Source organism: Chanos chanos, chromosome 1 (genome assembly GCF_902362185.1).
Source record: "Chanos chanos chromosome 1, fChaCha1.1, whole genome shotgun sequence".
Taxonomy (NCBI): domain Eukaryota; kingdom Metazoa; phylum Chordata; class Actinopteri; order Gonorynchiformes; family Chanidae; genus Chanos; species Chanos chanos.
In genome coordinates this window covers 3,235,955-3,253,012 of record NC_044495.1, presented here as the reverse complement: position 1 = coordinate 3,253,012, position 17,058 = coordinate 3,235,955, and the positions used below count along the sequence as shown (strand labels likewise).

At 40.8% G+C, this 17,058-nt stretch overlaps 1 protein-coding gene and 1 non-coding gene across 2 annotated transcripts in view; both read left to right on the top strand.

Moving 5' to 3' along the window:
- The window catches only part of LOC115820156 (uncharacterized), a gene marked incomplete at its 3' end in the record, with an annotated part of 129,339 nt that overhangs the window by 45,368 nt on the left and 66,913 nt on the right, over positions 1-17,058 (top strand). The window contains 1 exon segment of the mRNA XM_030783642.1: positions 14,432-14,605. Within this exon segment, the coding sequence (XP_030639502.1) occupies positions 14,432-14,605 (174 nt within the window).
- On the top strand, positions 4,039-4,145 carry LOC115827127 (U6 spliceosomal RNA). The gene has a single exon (XR_004025874.1). It is a non-coding gene; the product is annotated as a U6 spliceosomal RNA (small nuclear RNA).

The following is a 17,058-nucleotide window of genomic DNA, read 5'->3' as shown; positions in this document are numbered from 1 at the left end:
GGATAAAATACAAAAACTACTCTCGGCCTGATCTTTTCTTAATCGAAGGGGAATGTCCCTATATGCCAGTTATCTGCTTCTATAATGTCAGTGTGTGAATTATGTGTTGTGGGTTACATGTCGCATGTTAGTCTATGTGTTAACCCACCACAACATACTATGGCTCTCAAATTGTTCTTTCTGTTCCTTAGTGTCATGGAGGAGAGATCAGAGTCACCTACACAGAGCTGTGTGTCCATGAAGAGTGACTCATCAAAAGACTTCGAACCACCCACCTTCAGAGACGGAGAGCTGCCCTCTGAGAAAAGGTATTTTGAGCTACTCCTCCAATCTCATCCCCAGATTAATGTGTATTCTTCATAGGGCTGGTCATATTCTGACTGCATTTTCAATACAGCAGTGTTATGTCCCTGGTGTAGTGTGGTGTCTAGGGGTACGAAGAGGGGACATAGCTTAAAGGAACCCACCACCTGTGCTGGTGTGATGGGGGAGGAAAACATGGACATGGGGAATCAATGTGAAAAAAAGTGCATGATATATTTGGAATATTTACAGGTATATTTACAAGCACACTCAAAAACACACGAGGGTGGGAGAGGACGACAGATGAAGCCAAAGAAATGAAACTAGTAAAACAAAAACTACCCTAAATGTCTACACCGAAAAAAAAAACACAATAGACTACAAAACCAAAAGGTGGCAGAGCCAAAGGAAACCTAACTACACTAGCTATCTAGTAACAAAAATACAAAAGTGGCACCCGCCTCTAACCTAACCCTAAACAGCGTGAACACTACCGCGGGGATCCCCTTGTACACAGAATGGCAAATTTGTAATTATAGTAGAAACACACGAAAGGCACAAAGGCAAAACAACGAGATCAGAATCTGAAACACAGCACATCCAGCTTCTTTAAATGTTGGTGCTCCGCATCCGGTTGGTTGGTTGAACCAAGAGGGGCACTCCCTCCCTGGTTGGTCGAACAGGAAAGAAGGGGGCGGGGCACAAAACCAGGCCAGATGTGACTGCCAGTGCGCCATAGCCGGGTACCTGGAGAGAGAGAGAGAGATGCAGACGAAACAAGACATACAAATAAAACACACAGTGCGCCGCATATAACAAGCAGCAACACAAACACTTAGAATGAACCGTCTAGTGATTTTTTTTCATCTCTTTATAAAGAGATGATGCCATCATAGTATTTCCTGTTTTCTTGTCATCAGCACTGATTTCTCAGCGTATAAACCAAGTGCCACAGCAGCTCACAGTTGCCCACGTCATAATTCCTCTCAGCTGGGGACAGCTTTCTAGAAAAAAAAAAGAACACGGATAAAGTTTTCATGGCTCATCATGACGCTGCTCCCACACCAGTGTCGAGGGCGTCCACCTTCACAATGATGGTTTTATTCAGGTTGGGCATTTTTAGGATGGAAGCCGAGGTGAAACGCTCCTTTAACAGGCAGAGAGCAGCTCCAGCAGCGCCAGTCCTGCACAGTTTCTAGACTTTCCCTTAAGGCTGAGAGGGGGGCAGACACTGTGCTGAATCCATGAATGAAACGGCAGTAGAAGTTGGCAAAACCCAAGCGCTGGAGTTCTTTTATGGTGCTGGGTTCTGACCATGCTGTAACTGCCATAATCTTCTTTTCCTCCATCTCGGTGGAATCTCCGGGGCAGCCGTGGTCTAAAGGGTAGAGAACCGGGCTTGTGACTGGAGGGTTGCTGGTTCGATTCCCAGGCTGTGTGCCCTTGAGCAAGGCACTTAACCCCAATGCTCCCCGGGCACTCACCAAGGAGGCTGCCCACTGCTCCTGCGTCTGGTGTGTGTTCACTACTGGTGTGTTGGATGGGTTAAATGCAGAGGACAAATTCACTGCTCGCTGTTCACAGTGTGTGTGTGCAATCACTGAAACTTAAAAAAAACAAACAAACAAAAAAAAAAACAATCATGTATCCCAGGAAGGAGACAGTGGTTTGATGGAAAACGCACTTCTCTGCCTTCACGTAGAGTTGGTGTTTTAGGAGGCGTGACAGGACCTGGCGAACGTGTGATGTGTTCCGAGAGTGGAATGGATGAGGATGTCGTCGATATAGGCGATAACAAATCTTCCCAATAGGTCTCTCAGCACATCGTTCACAAAGGCCTGGAAGACAGAGGGTGCGTTAACCAAACCGAAAGGCATAACTAAATATTCATAATGATCTGAGGTAGTGCTGAATGCTGTTTTCCACTCGTCACCTTCCCGGATACGGATCAGATTATAGGCACTCCGGAGATCCAATTTAGTGAAAAATTGGGACCTCCGGAGTTGTTCTGTAGCAGATGGAACTAGAGAAAGTGGGTACCGATACTTCACCGTGATGGAGTTCAGCCCTCGGTAGTCGATACAGGGACGTAAACCACCATCTTTCTTTTCAACAAAGAAGAAACCAGCCGAAGCTGGTGAAGTGGATGGGCGAATGAGCCTTGCTGAAGTGCCTCTTTGATGTTTACTGAAAACCTCTTGTAAGTCAAAATAGATGAAGACAATGTTGATGACAGGACGGAGACCAGGTGGTGATTTCTTTGTCTGTCCATGAGATGCTGGGGTTGTGATGCTGGAGCCAGGGAAAACTGAGGATGAGGGGTTATGTGGATGATGGGAGAACGAGAAGCTTGATGTCCTCCTGATGGAACACCCCCATGGTGAGTTGTACTTGGGATGTGAGTGACCAATCCACTTCTCACGGAGAGGCCGTTGAGGGCATGAATGGACACAGAGGTTCACAGACGACGTAGTGGTATGTGAAGAGTCTGAGCCAGGGAGTGGCTGATGCAGTTCCCTGCTGCCCCCGAATCTAGAAGGGCTGAAAAAAAGAGGGAAGGATCACCGAATAATCCAAGCCCTATGAAGAATTCACATTAATCTGGGGATGAGATTGTAGGAGTAGATCAAAATACCTTTTCTCAGAGGGCAGCTCTCCCTCTCTGAAGGTAAGTCATCTGATGAGTCACTCTTCATGGACGCACAGCTCATACTGAAGGATCACTGGAAGCAAGAAAGGCTGGGCAGACATCTGGAAGGAGGAAGCGCTTACCTCATTACGGGGAGCTGTGCTACGGGCGTGTGCCTCCCTCCCGATTTCTCGAGGACGGACCGGTCTAACTGGGCAACTAGACACCAGATGGCCCCTCTCTCCGCAGTAGAGACACAGACCCTGCTCAATTCGACGCCGTTCTCGGATGGTCAGACAAGTGTTGCCAACTTCTATGGGCTCAGGCTCAGAGTGAGGAAGGGAAGGAATGGGCAGTCTGGTGTCTCTGGACATCCGATGACACTCCTGCAGCAAGTGATCTAGCCGGATGGAGAGGGCCATGAGAGAGTCCAGACCCAGGTTCTCATCGCGGCAGGCTAATTCCATCCTAAGTCTTCTCTCAATCCTCACTGGTAGATTGAACAAATGGCCGATTTGTTCCACCCACTGGCGGTGGCAGCGATGCGGAAGGACAAACCAGAACAGGCAAAAGTAGCAAAGAAAACACGGTACTGAAATAAGTAAATTACTAAAAAAACTTCTTGTAGCAAACAAACAAGATAGAATTCAAGACTGAAACAAGCAAATCAGGTTCATATCTAGGGCTGCTCGGAATACACGTATAGCATGTGTACACTTCGCAGAGTGTTGTGAAAACAGAGAGGTTTAAATAGGGGATTGAATGAGTGTAAGAAAGTGAAGATAGGTGTGGCAGATGAGTGAACAGACTGATGATTAAAAAAATGGTGACGCTGATGGCTGAATGGCTGAAGTCGGCGGGGGAGGAGACGAGCTCGTTACACTTGAGCAAACGATAAAGTAGCTTGTCGCTCCCATTACTGTGATTTTAAAGAATTTGCATTTGTCAACATGTCAGAGAGACAGTCAGCCAGAAGCACCGGGGTCACCAGTGTAGCCTTTGTGAGCATAAACCTGACTCAAATCAGGATTTTCAGGCAAACAGAGCAGCTGAAACTCCTTTACTTAAGACTCAACAGAACAAACCAACTTTAACTGTGCAGTGTGGTGCTCGCTTTGGCTGCACATATATTAAAATTGCAACGATACAGAGAAGATTAGCATGGCCCCTGTGCAAGGATGACACACAAATTCATGAGGTGTTCCTCATTTTTATAAAGCTTCTTTACACTCAAACTATGACTTAAATTCTTACTAACAATATTGTCTCTAAACCCTTCAATATTTTACACGGAACTCGTCAAGGCTGTTCTCTGTCACCACTCCTATTCACTCTGGCCATAGAGCCATTTGCCTTAGCCGTCAGGTCGCATAGTGACATTTCTGGCATTAGACTAGGTCGTATAGACAGTTGAATAGCTCTCTACGCTGATGATGTCATCCTATACTTAACAGACTTAACAAGATCTATCCCAGCTTTGTTGGATGTTATCAAGACTTTCTGAAGCTTTTCTGGATATATAAAAAACAATTCCAAATCTTTATTGATGCTACTCAATAAAACAAAAAAGGATCAGACCTATCAACTTTATGTCTTCATTCAACTCAACAGACTACTTCACCTACCTTGGCAATCATATTGTACCCGAAGTTGATAAAATTGTTGCAACCAATTATGACCCCATTCCACAATCAATTACTAAGATGAATATCCTTCCCAAACTATTTTATTTATTTCAAAATATCCCTTTACCTCTGCCACCATCACTTTTCATGAAGCTAAAGAAAATTTGTACACATTTTATATGGAATGATAGACACCACAGGCTCCGTTTAACCCTGCTGTACCTGCCATATGACAGGGGGGACTTAAAGCCCAGAACTTTCAGTGTTACTATTGGGCTGCACAATTACGAACAATGATGTTTTATTTTTCCTCAGAGCCGCTCCCTGTGTGGGTAGATATAGAATCATTTGCCCTTACTCTTAATCTACCACTCGGGTTGTATATTTGCTCAACAAACATTAGAAAACTTCGGGAAAAAACAGAAGTCCCATTGTTTTAAACATGATTAATGTTTGGTACAAGGTACCGGAAATACTAGGAGAAAAAAACATTCTTTATCCCGCTTCAGCCCTATCTGCAGAAATGACCATTTTTAACTGGGGAGAACTGATGCAGGATTTCGCTTTTGGGTGAGCAATGGGTTAGGTAAGGTTGAGGATCTGTTCAATGGTGACATTTGAAGAAATTAAAGCAAAATTCGATATCCCGCACAAATTTTTTTTCTTAAATATGTGCAAGTCAGTTTTATTGAGGCAACCCAAAGTCAAAAGTTAACTGTACACCCCCACCCCACCCCCCCCCCCCCCCCCCCCACCCCTGCACATACATCCATACATTCTGGAGGATGCAGTCTCAAGCGATTTATATAGCAGTAGTTTATATAGGCCAGCTGAATGCTTGGAGGGAGGATATGCTGGAGGAGATCTCCTTGGGGGAGTGGGGTGATGTATGCTTAGAGGCCCATACTCAAACGGTGAATACAAGGTTGCTGCTATTACAATTTAATTGGCTAATGCACACATACATAACTCCCGTCAAACTACACAAATATAACGAAAATATCCCAGACACATGCATTAATTAATGCATTAAACAAGAAAAAGGAACACTTTTTCATTGTATGCGGGAGTGCAAAGAGATTACAAAGTTCTGGAGGGAGATATTGCGGGCAATATATAATATGCTGCACATAAATCTACCTCTATACCCTTAAATTGTTCATACTAGGCATATATCCAAATGACCCAATTTTCCAAAAGAAAAAGAAAGCACTTATTAACAAATGCTTGCTCCATGCAAAATGCCTCGTAGAATTATCATGGAAAAATGTAATTAGACTGCACTTAGGTCATTGGCTCTTCCTGCCTGTCAATGGGGAAAATTACTTATATTTTGAAGGGTGAAAGGGAGACCTTTTATTCCATATGGGAACCATTCATTTTCTTTATGGAATATATGGATTTGTCTGAAGCACTAAAAGAGACTGAGGAAATGGGAAATATTTGAATATTTAAGAGATGTGAGGTTGGGTATAAGCAGAGGGGAGAATGTCGCCTTTTGTTGCTGTTTTTTTCCCTACCCTTCATTCTCTTAACTTTATCCATTTATTCTACTTTTCACCTGTGTATTTTGGATTTGTGCATTTTATTTAGTTTATTTCATTCACAGTAATCTTTTGTCAATTATGTTTTATCTCAATATTGTCTTGTTAATGTTTGTCTATTTGCCTTACTATTGTTGAAAATTAATACATATATTGTTCAAGAAAAGAAACACAAAAAACTGTGTAGTGTGACTGCTTCATCACATACAGACATAGGTAGCTTTGAAAGGGAGCATTCCTATATGTGCCTCTACCATGTCAGTGTGTGAATTGTGTGTTGGGGGTTACATATGTGGTATCTGTGAGTCTATGTGTTAACCCACAACAACATACTGTGGCTCTCAAATTCTTCTTTCTTTTCCTTAGTGCCATGGAGGAGAGATCAGAGTCACCTACACAGAGCTGTGTGTCCATGGAGAGTGACCGCTCAGAAGAAGGCGTCCGACCTGACCTCAAAGAGGGAGATCTGCCCTCTGAGAAAAGGTAGTTTGAGCTACTCCTGCAATCTCATCCCCAGATTAATGTGAATTCTTCATAGGGCTGGTCATATTCTGACTGGATTTTCAGTCCAACAGCAACACAAACACTTAGAATGAACCATTCAATGAATTTAAATGTGGGCTGACATGATGCTTCAGAGAAATGTTTCTTCAGAGAAACCAGGCATGCAGAAAGCACAGCCTAACATACAATCATATTTGGTGCATTTGCTGCACCTTTCACTTTTTGAAACACTTTGCCATTCTTGGGAATGTAGCAGAAATAGTTTTCATTGGTGTCCTTGAAAAATGCAAGGCCAGTTAGTTTTATTTGTGTCTGAGTCCCTGCTTTGCAGCATTGATTCATTTACAACTAACAGTCAAACTGCATTCAGTGAGGTAGTGCTATATGTGATAAGCCAGTGGAGAATTCATTGTCTAAGTATGCAGTATTACATAAAGCATAAGAGAAGATCTACAGAGCCTTGTATAGACTGGCATGATTTCAATTTTCTTTGAATTGTCTCCTCTCTTCTTATTTTGATCAGTCAAAGCACTCCTTCAATGTCTTTAATGTAATTACTTAAACTTATGCATTTAAGTAATTACAAAAGCACAAATACCATGAGATATGCTCTCGTATACATGGCATCATTTCAAGGAAAAAATATTTGACTAACAAGAGCTAAGGTGAAAAAAGCAAAAATCTCTGGTTCACTATAGACGCATCATTAACCAAGGACTGAAAACTACGGTTCCTAGTTCCAATACAAAACTGTCACAGCCCCAATTCTAATAGAGAGGCATGTATTTGAAGAGACTTTGTGTTCCTTTGTCTGTGTTTGTGTGTTTACAGATATCAACATAATGAAAACTAAGAAGTGGAAATAATTTCCATGTCAGCATTAACAAACATATTGGCATTCATGAATATAAAACTTACAAACACAATACAAGGACAAACTGTTAACCAACAGAAAAACCCATTATACACAAATATGTATTATTTTTTATGGAAATTTACACACCAAACATATAACAAAAATATATAAGCATTATAAACATTATTCAATGTTAAACAGCAGGCACAAAACATGTCAGCTGCCACATGGGGGCATCCCATATTCTACAGTCAAAACAACAGCTACTGCAAAGTATACAACAAAAACAATGAAGCAAGATTCGTATTGCTCAAAAATGCACACTCAAGAAGTGCCTAATAAGAAAAAGACTGCTTCATCACTGCTTTGTATTTAAACCAGAGTATATTTCACAGAACATGATGTAAGATCTAAGACAATGGTTATGAATATATTCATAGCCAGATAGTGATACATGTACAAATGCTGACCCATTAAGAGTACAAAAGAGAGTCAGCCCTAAATATCAGAGGATCAGTATAATACAGACATGACAAGTGTAATATCAGTTGGGCAGTAGTTTATTCTCATCATATTAACCTTCTTGATGAAAAGCATAGTCTTAATTAGGTGACAACCCAGAAAAAATAGAAAGCATTATTATTAATGTCAAGTTTCAAGTTCAAGTTTATTTAGAGCCCAATATCACTGTTTACAGTCTCAAAGGGCTTTACAGGCCACAACAGTCAAATCAAGACAGGACGGCACCCCCTGACTTAATCCTCATGGCGGGCAAGAAAAAACTCCCCAAAAACCCAAAAGGGAAATGTGAAAATGGGAGAAATCTTGAGAAGGACCACAGAGAGAGGAGACCCCTCCTTGGCCAGACAGGTGTGCAATAGGCGCTGACCCAGTGGGCAGTTACAATTGCAAGTAAATTGGAACAAAGGGGATGGCGATGCTGACAGGAGGCTGACAGGGGGATGAAAGATGATAACCAGGATGGATTGGTCCACAGGGCGGGAGGAGTCAGAACCACTGGTATCTCAGGAGTAGCATGTGTGGCAAGTAGCATGTGTGGCTCGACAGAGAGAGAGAGAGAGAGAGAGAGAGAGAAAGAAGAGAGAGAGAGAGAGAGAGAGAGAGAGCGATTGTTAGATGTTCATTTCCACATAGGCCTAATGGTTAAGGGAAAATATACATCATGTGCCGAATGCAGGCAGAGACTCCAGCAAGACTAGCTATTACAGCATAGTTAAAAGGGAGAGCTAGAAGATAACACGGGCATGATGGCACTCTGGGACACAAGGCAGCCACCCATTCCACCGTCAACAAACCTGAGTGAACATGTTAGAGTGGGGGGGGGGCGACAGCATCCAAACATCCCAGGTCACCAAACATTCTATGTCCAAGAACCCTCCAGATCTGCTCCTTTGCCTAGTAAAGAGCTGTTAGCAAAAGGCTTGGCTAAACAGATAAGTTTTCAGCCTTGACTTAAACATAGAGACTGTGTCTGAGTCTTGAACATTAATTGGGAGGCTGTTCCATAACTGTGGGGCTCTGTAAGAGAAGGCTCTGCCCCCTGCTGTAGCCATCACAACTCGAGGTACCAACAAATAGCCTGCACCTTTTGACCTAAGTAGGCGTGGTGGATCATAAAAGACCAGGAGTTCGCGCAGGTACTGTGGCGCAAGACCATTTAGTGCTCTATATGTTAATAGTAAGATTTTATAATCAATACGAGATTTGACTGGGAGCCAGTGCAGTGTGGATAAGGTAGGGGTGATATGATCATATCTTTTGGTTCTAATAAGAACTCTGGCTGCTGCATTTTGAACTAAGTGTAGCTTATTTATACACCTATTAGAACAGCCAGACAGTAAGGCATTACAGTAGTCTAACCTAGAGGTAATGAAAGCATGAACCAATTTTTCAGCATCTTGAAATGACAATACATTTCTTATCCTGTTAATATTTCTAAGATGAAAGAAGGCTATCCTGGTAATACTATCTACATGAGCTTCAAATGAAAGACTGGAGTCAATAATTACACCAAGTAGTAGTAGTATTGAAGTAATAATTATAATAATTTTATTGCTGTTGTAACAAAATGTACCTTGGGCAGGGTTGGAACAGTGTAACAAAGGATGTAACAATGGTTGCATAACTCTAAACCACCCTCTTGTTACCCATCAAACCACACATGGAAAGTAAGGTTTAAACTGGTCTCTGCTTGGCAGACATTTTAATTATTTAAGTATGTAAAAAGCTTCAGAAAACTGGAGGTGAAAGCCCAAGATCCTCACTTGTACCTGAGAAGTCAGCTCTGAGTCTCTTTCTCTCCCACTTTACAAAGATTATTGTGTGTCTATATTGTTCCCTAGTCTTTCCAAACCCAAATTCCTTAAGTTCTTTCTTCATAGAGAGACACACTACACACACAGATACTGAGAACTATCTGGATCACAGGGTTATACTGAAGTATGAAATGTAGAAACAGAAATAAATTATCACCACAACAAACAGTAAATATTGTTATACTGATCACAGGGCTATATATTTACTTACCCTAACAAAACTGATTAACTTAAAAAATTGAAATAACTTTCTTAATCAGTCAGAAACAAAATGAATATATAACTTTCATTTTTGAATGAGATTAACAAATAGATATCAGTAGTCCAGAATCAGAAACCTCATTAAGTAAAAACTTTCATTGCTTAATATGAGTACCTGATTTTAGCTTCTCTAATACCTCAGTATTTTTGCATATCACCACACAGTGTAAAATATTATTCATTCTACTCTCCAGAAAGCTTATGAAGGAACACAGCTTTGTGTTCGAGGAATGTGAACGCATGAAAAATCATGCTCTCAAGAAGAAGTTTCATGAAGATCTATTCTACACCTTCCTTGTAAGACTAAAACTATTTCATATGAATATACCTCTTAGCCTTTCACTCTCTTTCAGCTGGTTGCAATATTAAGGCGAAAGTGATCACCCTTAATGATATGAACGAAGTTGCTGGATTTTATAACTCCTGTTTGTTCCTTTGCTTTTTTTCTCCCTGTGTTTTGTCAAAGGAACTTGAGAAAAAAGTAATGGTATTTATGAAGCGTGAGCTGGACAGGTTTAAGAAATTTCTGAAAAAAGAAAAGATAAAATACTCTGACAGGGAAGCAGATGACAACTACAGAGCCAGAGAGGGGGCTCTGAACATCACACTGCACTTTCTGAAGAAGATGAACCACAATGACCTCGCAGATACTCTAGAGAAATGTAAGAAATCTGTTTAACATTTAGTCAGAGACCAGAAATGGGATTTCTTCAACTCAAATAACAAAATAATTGTTTTAGGTGTTTTATATTCAATCTCTTGCTTATAATATTTCTCAGACTATTTCACAGATTGTACTATCAATTATTGGCTCAGTGTATCGTGTATCGTGTCTCTGCCTCACAGTGGGGTAGGAGATAATGCATATGTACTCCATATACAGCGGTAATGCTCAACTTAACATATTGATTTTCAACATATTTATTAGGTCCAATTGAGATGTGTCAGCGTGAGCTTAAATCAAATCTGAAGAGGAAGTATGAAAGTGTGTTTGAAGGAATAGCAAAGCAAGGGAGCTCTAAACTACTGGAAAAGATTTACACAGAGGGCGGAAGTGGTGAAGTCAATAAAGAGCATGAAGTGAGACATATTGAGAAAGCATCTGGGAGTCTAGAAACAGAAGAGAAACTGATTGAGTGCAACAATATCTTTAAACCATTACCTGGACAAGAAAAAAACATCAGAACTGTGCTTACAAAGGGAGTTGCTGGCATTGGAAAATCAATCTCTGTGCAGAAGTTCATTCTGGACTGGGCAAAAGGAAATGCAAATCAGGACATCGAGTTGATTTTTCCACTTCCTTTCCGGGAGCTGAACTTGAAGAAGGAAAAATACAGTTTTATGGACATTCTTCATCAATTTTTCCCAGAGACCAGAGGACTGATGCTTACCAAGAATAAGAAGTACAAAGTCCTGTTTGTCTTTGATGGCCTGGATGAATGTCGACATCCTCTGGAGTTCAAGAAAAATGAGATCTGGTCTGACATAACTGCACCAACCTCAGTGGATGTTCTTCTGACAAACCTCATCAAGGGAAATCTGCTTCCCTCTGCTCTCATATGGATAACTACCAGACCTGCAGCAGCCAGTCACATCCCTCCTGACTGTATTGACCAGGTGGCCGAGATACGCGGGTTTAATGACACACAGTGAGAGGAGTACTTCAGAAAGAGAATCACTGATGAGAAACTGGCTGACAGAGTCATCTCACACATGAAACAATCACGGAGCCTCTACATCATGTGCCACATCCCAGTCTTCTGTTGGATCTCAGCCACTGTTCTTGAAAGAATATTGGAAGAAACAGACACCACTGACAAACTGCAAACTCAAGAATCAGACAGTACTGACAAACAGCAAATCTTAAAGACACTAACACAAATGTACTCGCACTTTCTGATCTTTCAGACCAGACAAAAGACTGAGAAGTATGGGGAGAAATATTATTTGGACACACAGTGGGATGAAAAGAGCATTCTGGCTCTGGGACGTCTGGCTTTTCAAAACCTGTTAAGAAACAATCTGATTTTCACTGAAAGCGACCTAACAGAGTGTGGCATTACTGTGAATGATGCATCTGTGTACTCAGGAATGTGCACACAGATCTTTAAAGAGGACTCTGGGGTGTTTCTTGCTACTGTGTTCTGCTTTGTGCATCTGAGTATTCAGGAGTTTATTGCCGCTTTGTATGCATACATGTCTATTGACAAACACCAAAAAAATGTTTTTGCTGACCAGGACACGTCACTGGAGAATGAAAGTAACACAGTGACTGGATTGCTCAAGAAAGCAGTGGATAAGGCTTTGGAGAGTGAGAGTGGACACCTTGACCTTTTTCTCCGCTTCCTTCTTGGTCTCTCACTGGAGTCCAATCAGAGGCTCTTACAGGGTTTACTGACACAGACAGGAGGCAGCTCAGAGGGCAAGGAAGAAATAGTCAGATACATCAAGGACAAGCTCAACGAGAATCCCTCTGCAGAGAGATCCATCAATCTGTTCCACTGTCTGAATGAACTAAATGACAAATCTCTAGTGGAGGAGATCCAAAACCACCTGAGCTCTGGAAGTCTCTCTAGTGCCCAGCTCTCACCTGCTCAGTGGTCAGCTCTGGTCTTTGTGTTACTGACATCAGAGGAGCAGATGGAGGTGTTTGACCTTAAAAAGTTCATCAGGTCAGATGAGTGTCTTAAGAGACTCCTGCCAGTGGTCAAAGCAGCCACAAAAGCTTTGTAAGTACAATCTGTTGCCCACACACCTGAGTAATACAATGTGCTGTCTTAATGATTGCTCAACTTTTACACTGGAATGTGTATGTTTGTTACGTCCCAGATGGTGAGTTGAGTCTAGGGGTATGATGCAGGGACGTAGCATAAAGAAACCCACCACCAGTGTCGGATTGGGACGGTGCGAGGGGAAAAACACACGGACACGGGAGCAATGTACAATAAATAAAGTGCAATGTATTAAAGATATTTACAAAGTGAACAAAGGAATATTTACAAGAATATATATATATATACAGAAATATTTACACATGAACACGGAGAGGGGAGAGAACTACAGACGGTGCCAAAGGAATGAACGAAATATAACAGAAACCACCCTAACTGCCTACGGAAAACACACACTCAACTACGAGAAACAAAAAAAGGTGGCAGAGCCAAAATAAACCTAACTACACTCACTGCCTACAAAACAAAACATACGATAGTGCCACCCGCCTCTAACCTAACCCCTATACACAGTTAACTCCTAGCGCGGGGATCCCCTTCTTACCTGTTCTTCTCCCCACGCCAATCGAAAGCAACCAAAACCAATCCGTAATCCAAAACCATAGTCAAACAATAACCAAAAGTCAAACACGATACACAGCTAGCAATTATAACACGAAAGAGAGCACACGAGCGAACGCAACGAGACCGAAATCTACCAACAGTTAAAAACCGGCATCTTTAAATTTCCGCGCCCTATCTCCGGTTGGCCATCCGATGAGGGGCACCCCATCTTTGGTTGGCTGGCTGGGAACACGGAGGTGGGACGCAACACCAGGCCAGGTGGGGAGTGGCAGCTGTTCGCGCCACCGCTGGATCCCTGCGTCAGGTGATAGGAGAGGGTAGAGAGAGAGAGAGAGAGAGAGAAAACACAAGACGCGAACAAGATGCAACCACACACAAATGCGCCGCACGTAACAATGTTAAATAAAAATATGTGAAACATTGAACACAAAGTGAAATACAAAGCTACATATAAATGAATTGGTATAATGTAAATATCATCTCAAGCATCTGTTTAAGACATTCTTGGGTAAATTTAGGTTTCATGCAGTATATGGTTGTGTTATCTCTGTGTTTAAAAAAGCATTTCAAACTATATTTTAATATATCATGATGCAGGGGAAAAAGAGAAGCATATTCTCTTTTCAGTTCCCTTTTGTATAAATAAATTATTATATGTAACTTCTCCTTGATATATGTCATAGCCCTAAGGGGTTAATTTATTCATCATATGCCATACATAAACACATTACTAACTAATATGCTCTGAATAAATAATAAAGAAGAGATTTCTGAGACTTCTTAAAATAATTATAAAGCTACTGACACTGCTTTTTACATAATGTTGTGTAGGAGTAACAGAATTGTTATTGTGGATTATTACCAAGTGTTTCCAATAAACCATGAAGTGCAAAGTTCATTTCTTGTCATTATACACAGGCAAATCACTTCTTTATTAGTGCATATCTCATATAGTGTTTGACATGATAGTGAATAAGCAGATCATATTGGTGTGATGTCAGTACAGACTTGATTAAAGTATTATGTTTGGTATGTGGCAAAATGATAACTATATGTCTCACATTATTTTAATTTCAGACTGGACGACTGTGATCTAACAAAGGAGAGCTGTTTAACTCTTACCACAGTCCTCAGCTCAAACTCATCCAGTCTGAGAGAGCTGGACCTGAGCAAGAATAAAATACAAGATTCAGGAGTGCAGTTTCTTGCTTCCCAACTGAAAAATCCACAATGTAAACTGGAGACCCTGAGGTAGGATTAGCCACAAGTTCACCTTCCACATCACCGTGTGTTTTCTTACTACAACTTGCTTAGCATGACAAAAGTCATATAAGAATAGCAGCGATAGAAAATTAAACGCTGAGAGGAACGATTGCTAACACACTCACTCAGCAGGACACTGTCTGTTGTGTTTCTTTGAATCTCTGGTCGCTTGGCACATTGAAGACTTGGCATATTCTAACCATAATTTCCAGATGTAGAATTCACTTCTGCCCTGTTAGGCAGTGAATTAACTTACTCTCCAAAGGAGAATTGTGCCCTGAGTTCAGCGACAAAATTGATTGAACTGTTTATGATATTGGTGATTTAATATGTCAACTTAAGCTTCTTAATGTTGAATTTATCAAGCATATCAACTATTTTGATGTCTTTGTGTTAAACTAGGTGAAATAATGAAAAACTAACAATTTCACAGGACAAAACAACTCCCCAAATGCTGGTGTCAGAATATCCATTTGAACTTTACTGGTTAACTTTTTTCATGCATATATTGTTAATATGGGATAGTGATGCAAGTACAGTACAATAAAACTTGATGTCTGATTAGTTCATGGAAACGATTTTCTACCCACCTTTTTATATGTTTATTTGTCCACATGGTGTGACATATTATGCAACAAGGGTGTAGAATTTGGTAGGGACGGTAGGGACCTGCCCGTACCAATATCCAGCAACTACTGAATTGTCCCTAGCAATAATTTTGATCAACAAATCCCTTCCTTGCATCCCTTCCAGTGTTTAGACCAAACCTACACCCTTGTTATATACATCAGAATATTGTTAAGTCTCACAATTTCTTACCAATATGAAATGATGTGAAACTGGCTGGTGTTTAGCAAATACTTCAACCTTGACAGTTGTGGACTCAGAATAGCATTAGCTGCTGGGTATGAGAAAGCCCCAGTTGCGAAATCACTGATTTTCCAACCATCAGAAAGAATCAGTATGTAACTTTCATGCAAAAACAGTAATTTTCATTTAAAAGACAGAAAATTGTCTTTTAAATCAAGGATAATTCTGTGGTCAAAATGGTTCTCAAGTGACAGCCAGTGAGACGTATGTGGCTTTAGCACAGAGACCTACACACACAGTTGTACAGATGATATAAACTTGCGCTTTACATAGTATTTTATTACTGTATCATTTAAATAGAGTTTTATTTTGGAGTAATATACTTTCTTGTTATCCTGGTCTTAGATCCAAACTGACAAATTTATATTCTTTCTCTAGACTTTCTGACTGTAGTATAACAGGGGATGGGTATGCTGATCTGGCCTCAGCTCTGAAATCAAACCCCTCACACCTGGTAGAGCTGGATCTGAGAGGGAATGACCCTGGACCATCAGGAGTGAAGCTGCTGTCTGATTTACTGAAGGATCCAGCCTGTAAACTGGAGAGACTAAAGTAACAACATTTTGTCAAACACATATAATCGTAATACTGTGCTGTGGACTTTTTATGAAGAAATGAAACTATCTATCTATCTATTTATCTATCTATCTATCTATCTATCTATCTATCTATCTATCTATCTATCTATCTATCTATCTATCTATCTATCTATCTGTCTGTCTGTCTGTCTGTCTGCATTTTGGCAGAGGAAGTGACCTTACCCTGATGGCAAGGTGAAAACCCTGGCTACATTTTTTATTTTAAAAAAATGCTTCCATATAAACTATATGGTGAAGTACAGATGTACAAGCAGATTTATTAGGTTGCTCAGAAAAATCTAATTTGTTATTCCTACATAATTATAGGCTTTTATTCCCTCACCTTGCTTCTATAAAACCACACATAGTTAATATGAAAACCATCATACAACACTTGAGATTCACACCGAAGACTTGGTGGGCTCACCACACATACACCACCACACACCCACACACACGCAAGCTGGCAGATAGACAAATGAACAGTTTAGAAATAAAAACAATCAAAATACTACTTGTGTGTGTGGTGACCAAAAAACAACAGCCCCAACAGTCTAACAGAGCAAACCAGAGAAGCTTTAATCTAGACTTTAATCCAGGTCACATGGAGTGCTGCCTTGAGTTTATCTTTGCCTATCTGACGTCCTGAGAGAACAGCAGAAAGTTCATGTTTCCACAGGCTTTAGTTGACAAAATGTCAGCTTTTGTACAGATATTCAGATATTCAGCTAAGCCTCATATGCATTAAAAATGCATATACTTAGCACTTTCTGAAAGTACAATAAAAACTCTCTTTTTAACCTTTTTATATCCCCCACCTCTGAGCCTTGTAGGAAGATTGTAGAAGCAGACAAGACATTGAATTGTTTTTAACATAAACATACTCTTCCTCTCTCTGCAGGTTGCTGAAGAGTGATGCTGCAGAGAAAGCCTGTGATTATCTGACTGAAGTTCTAGGTGAAAACCCCTTACTCCTGACAGAGCTGGATCTGA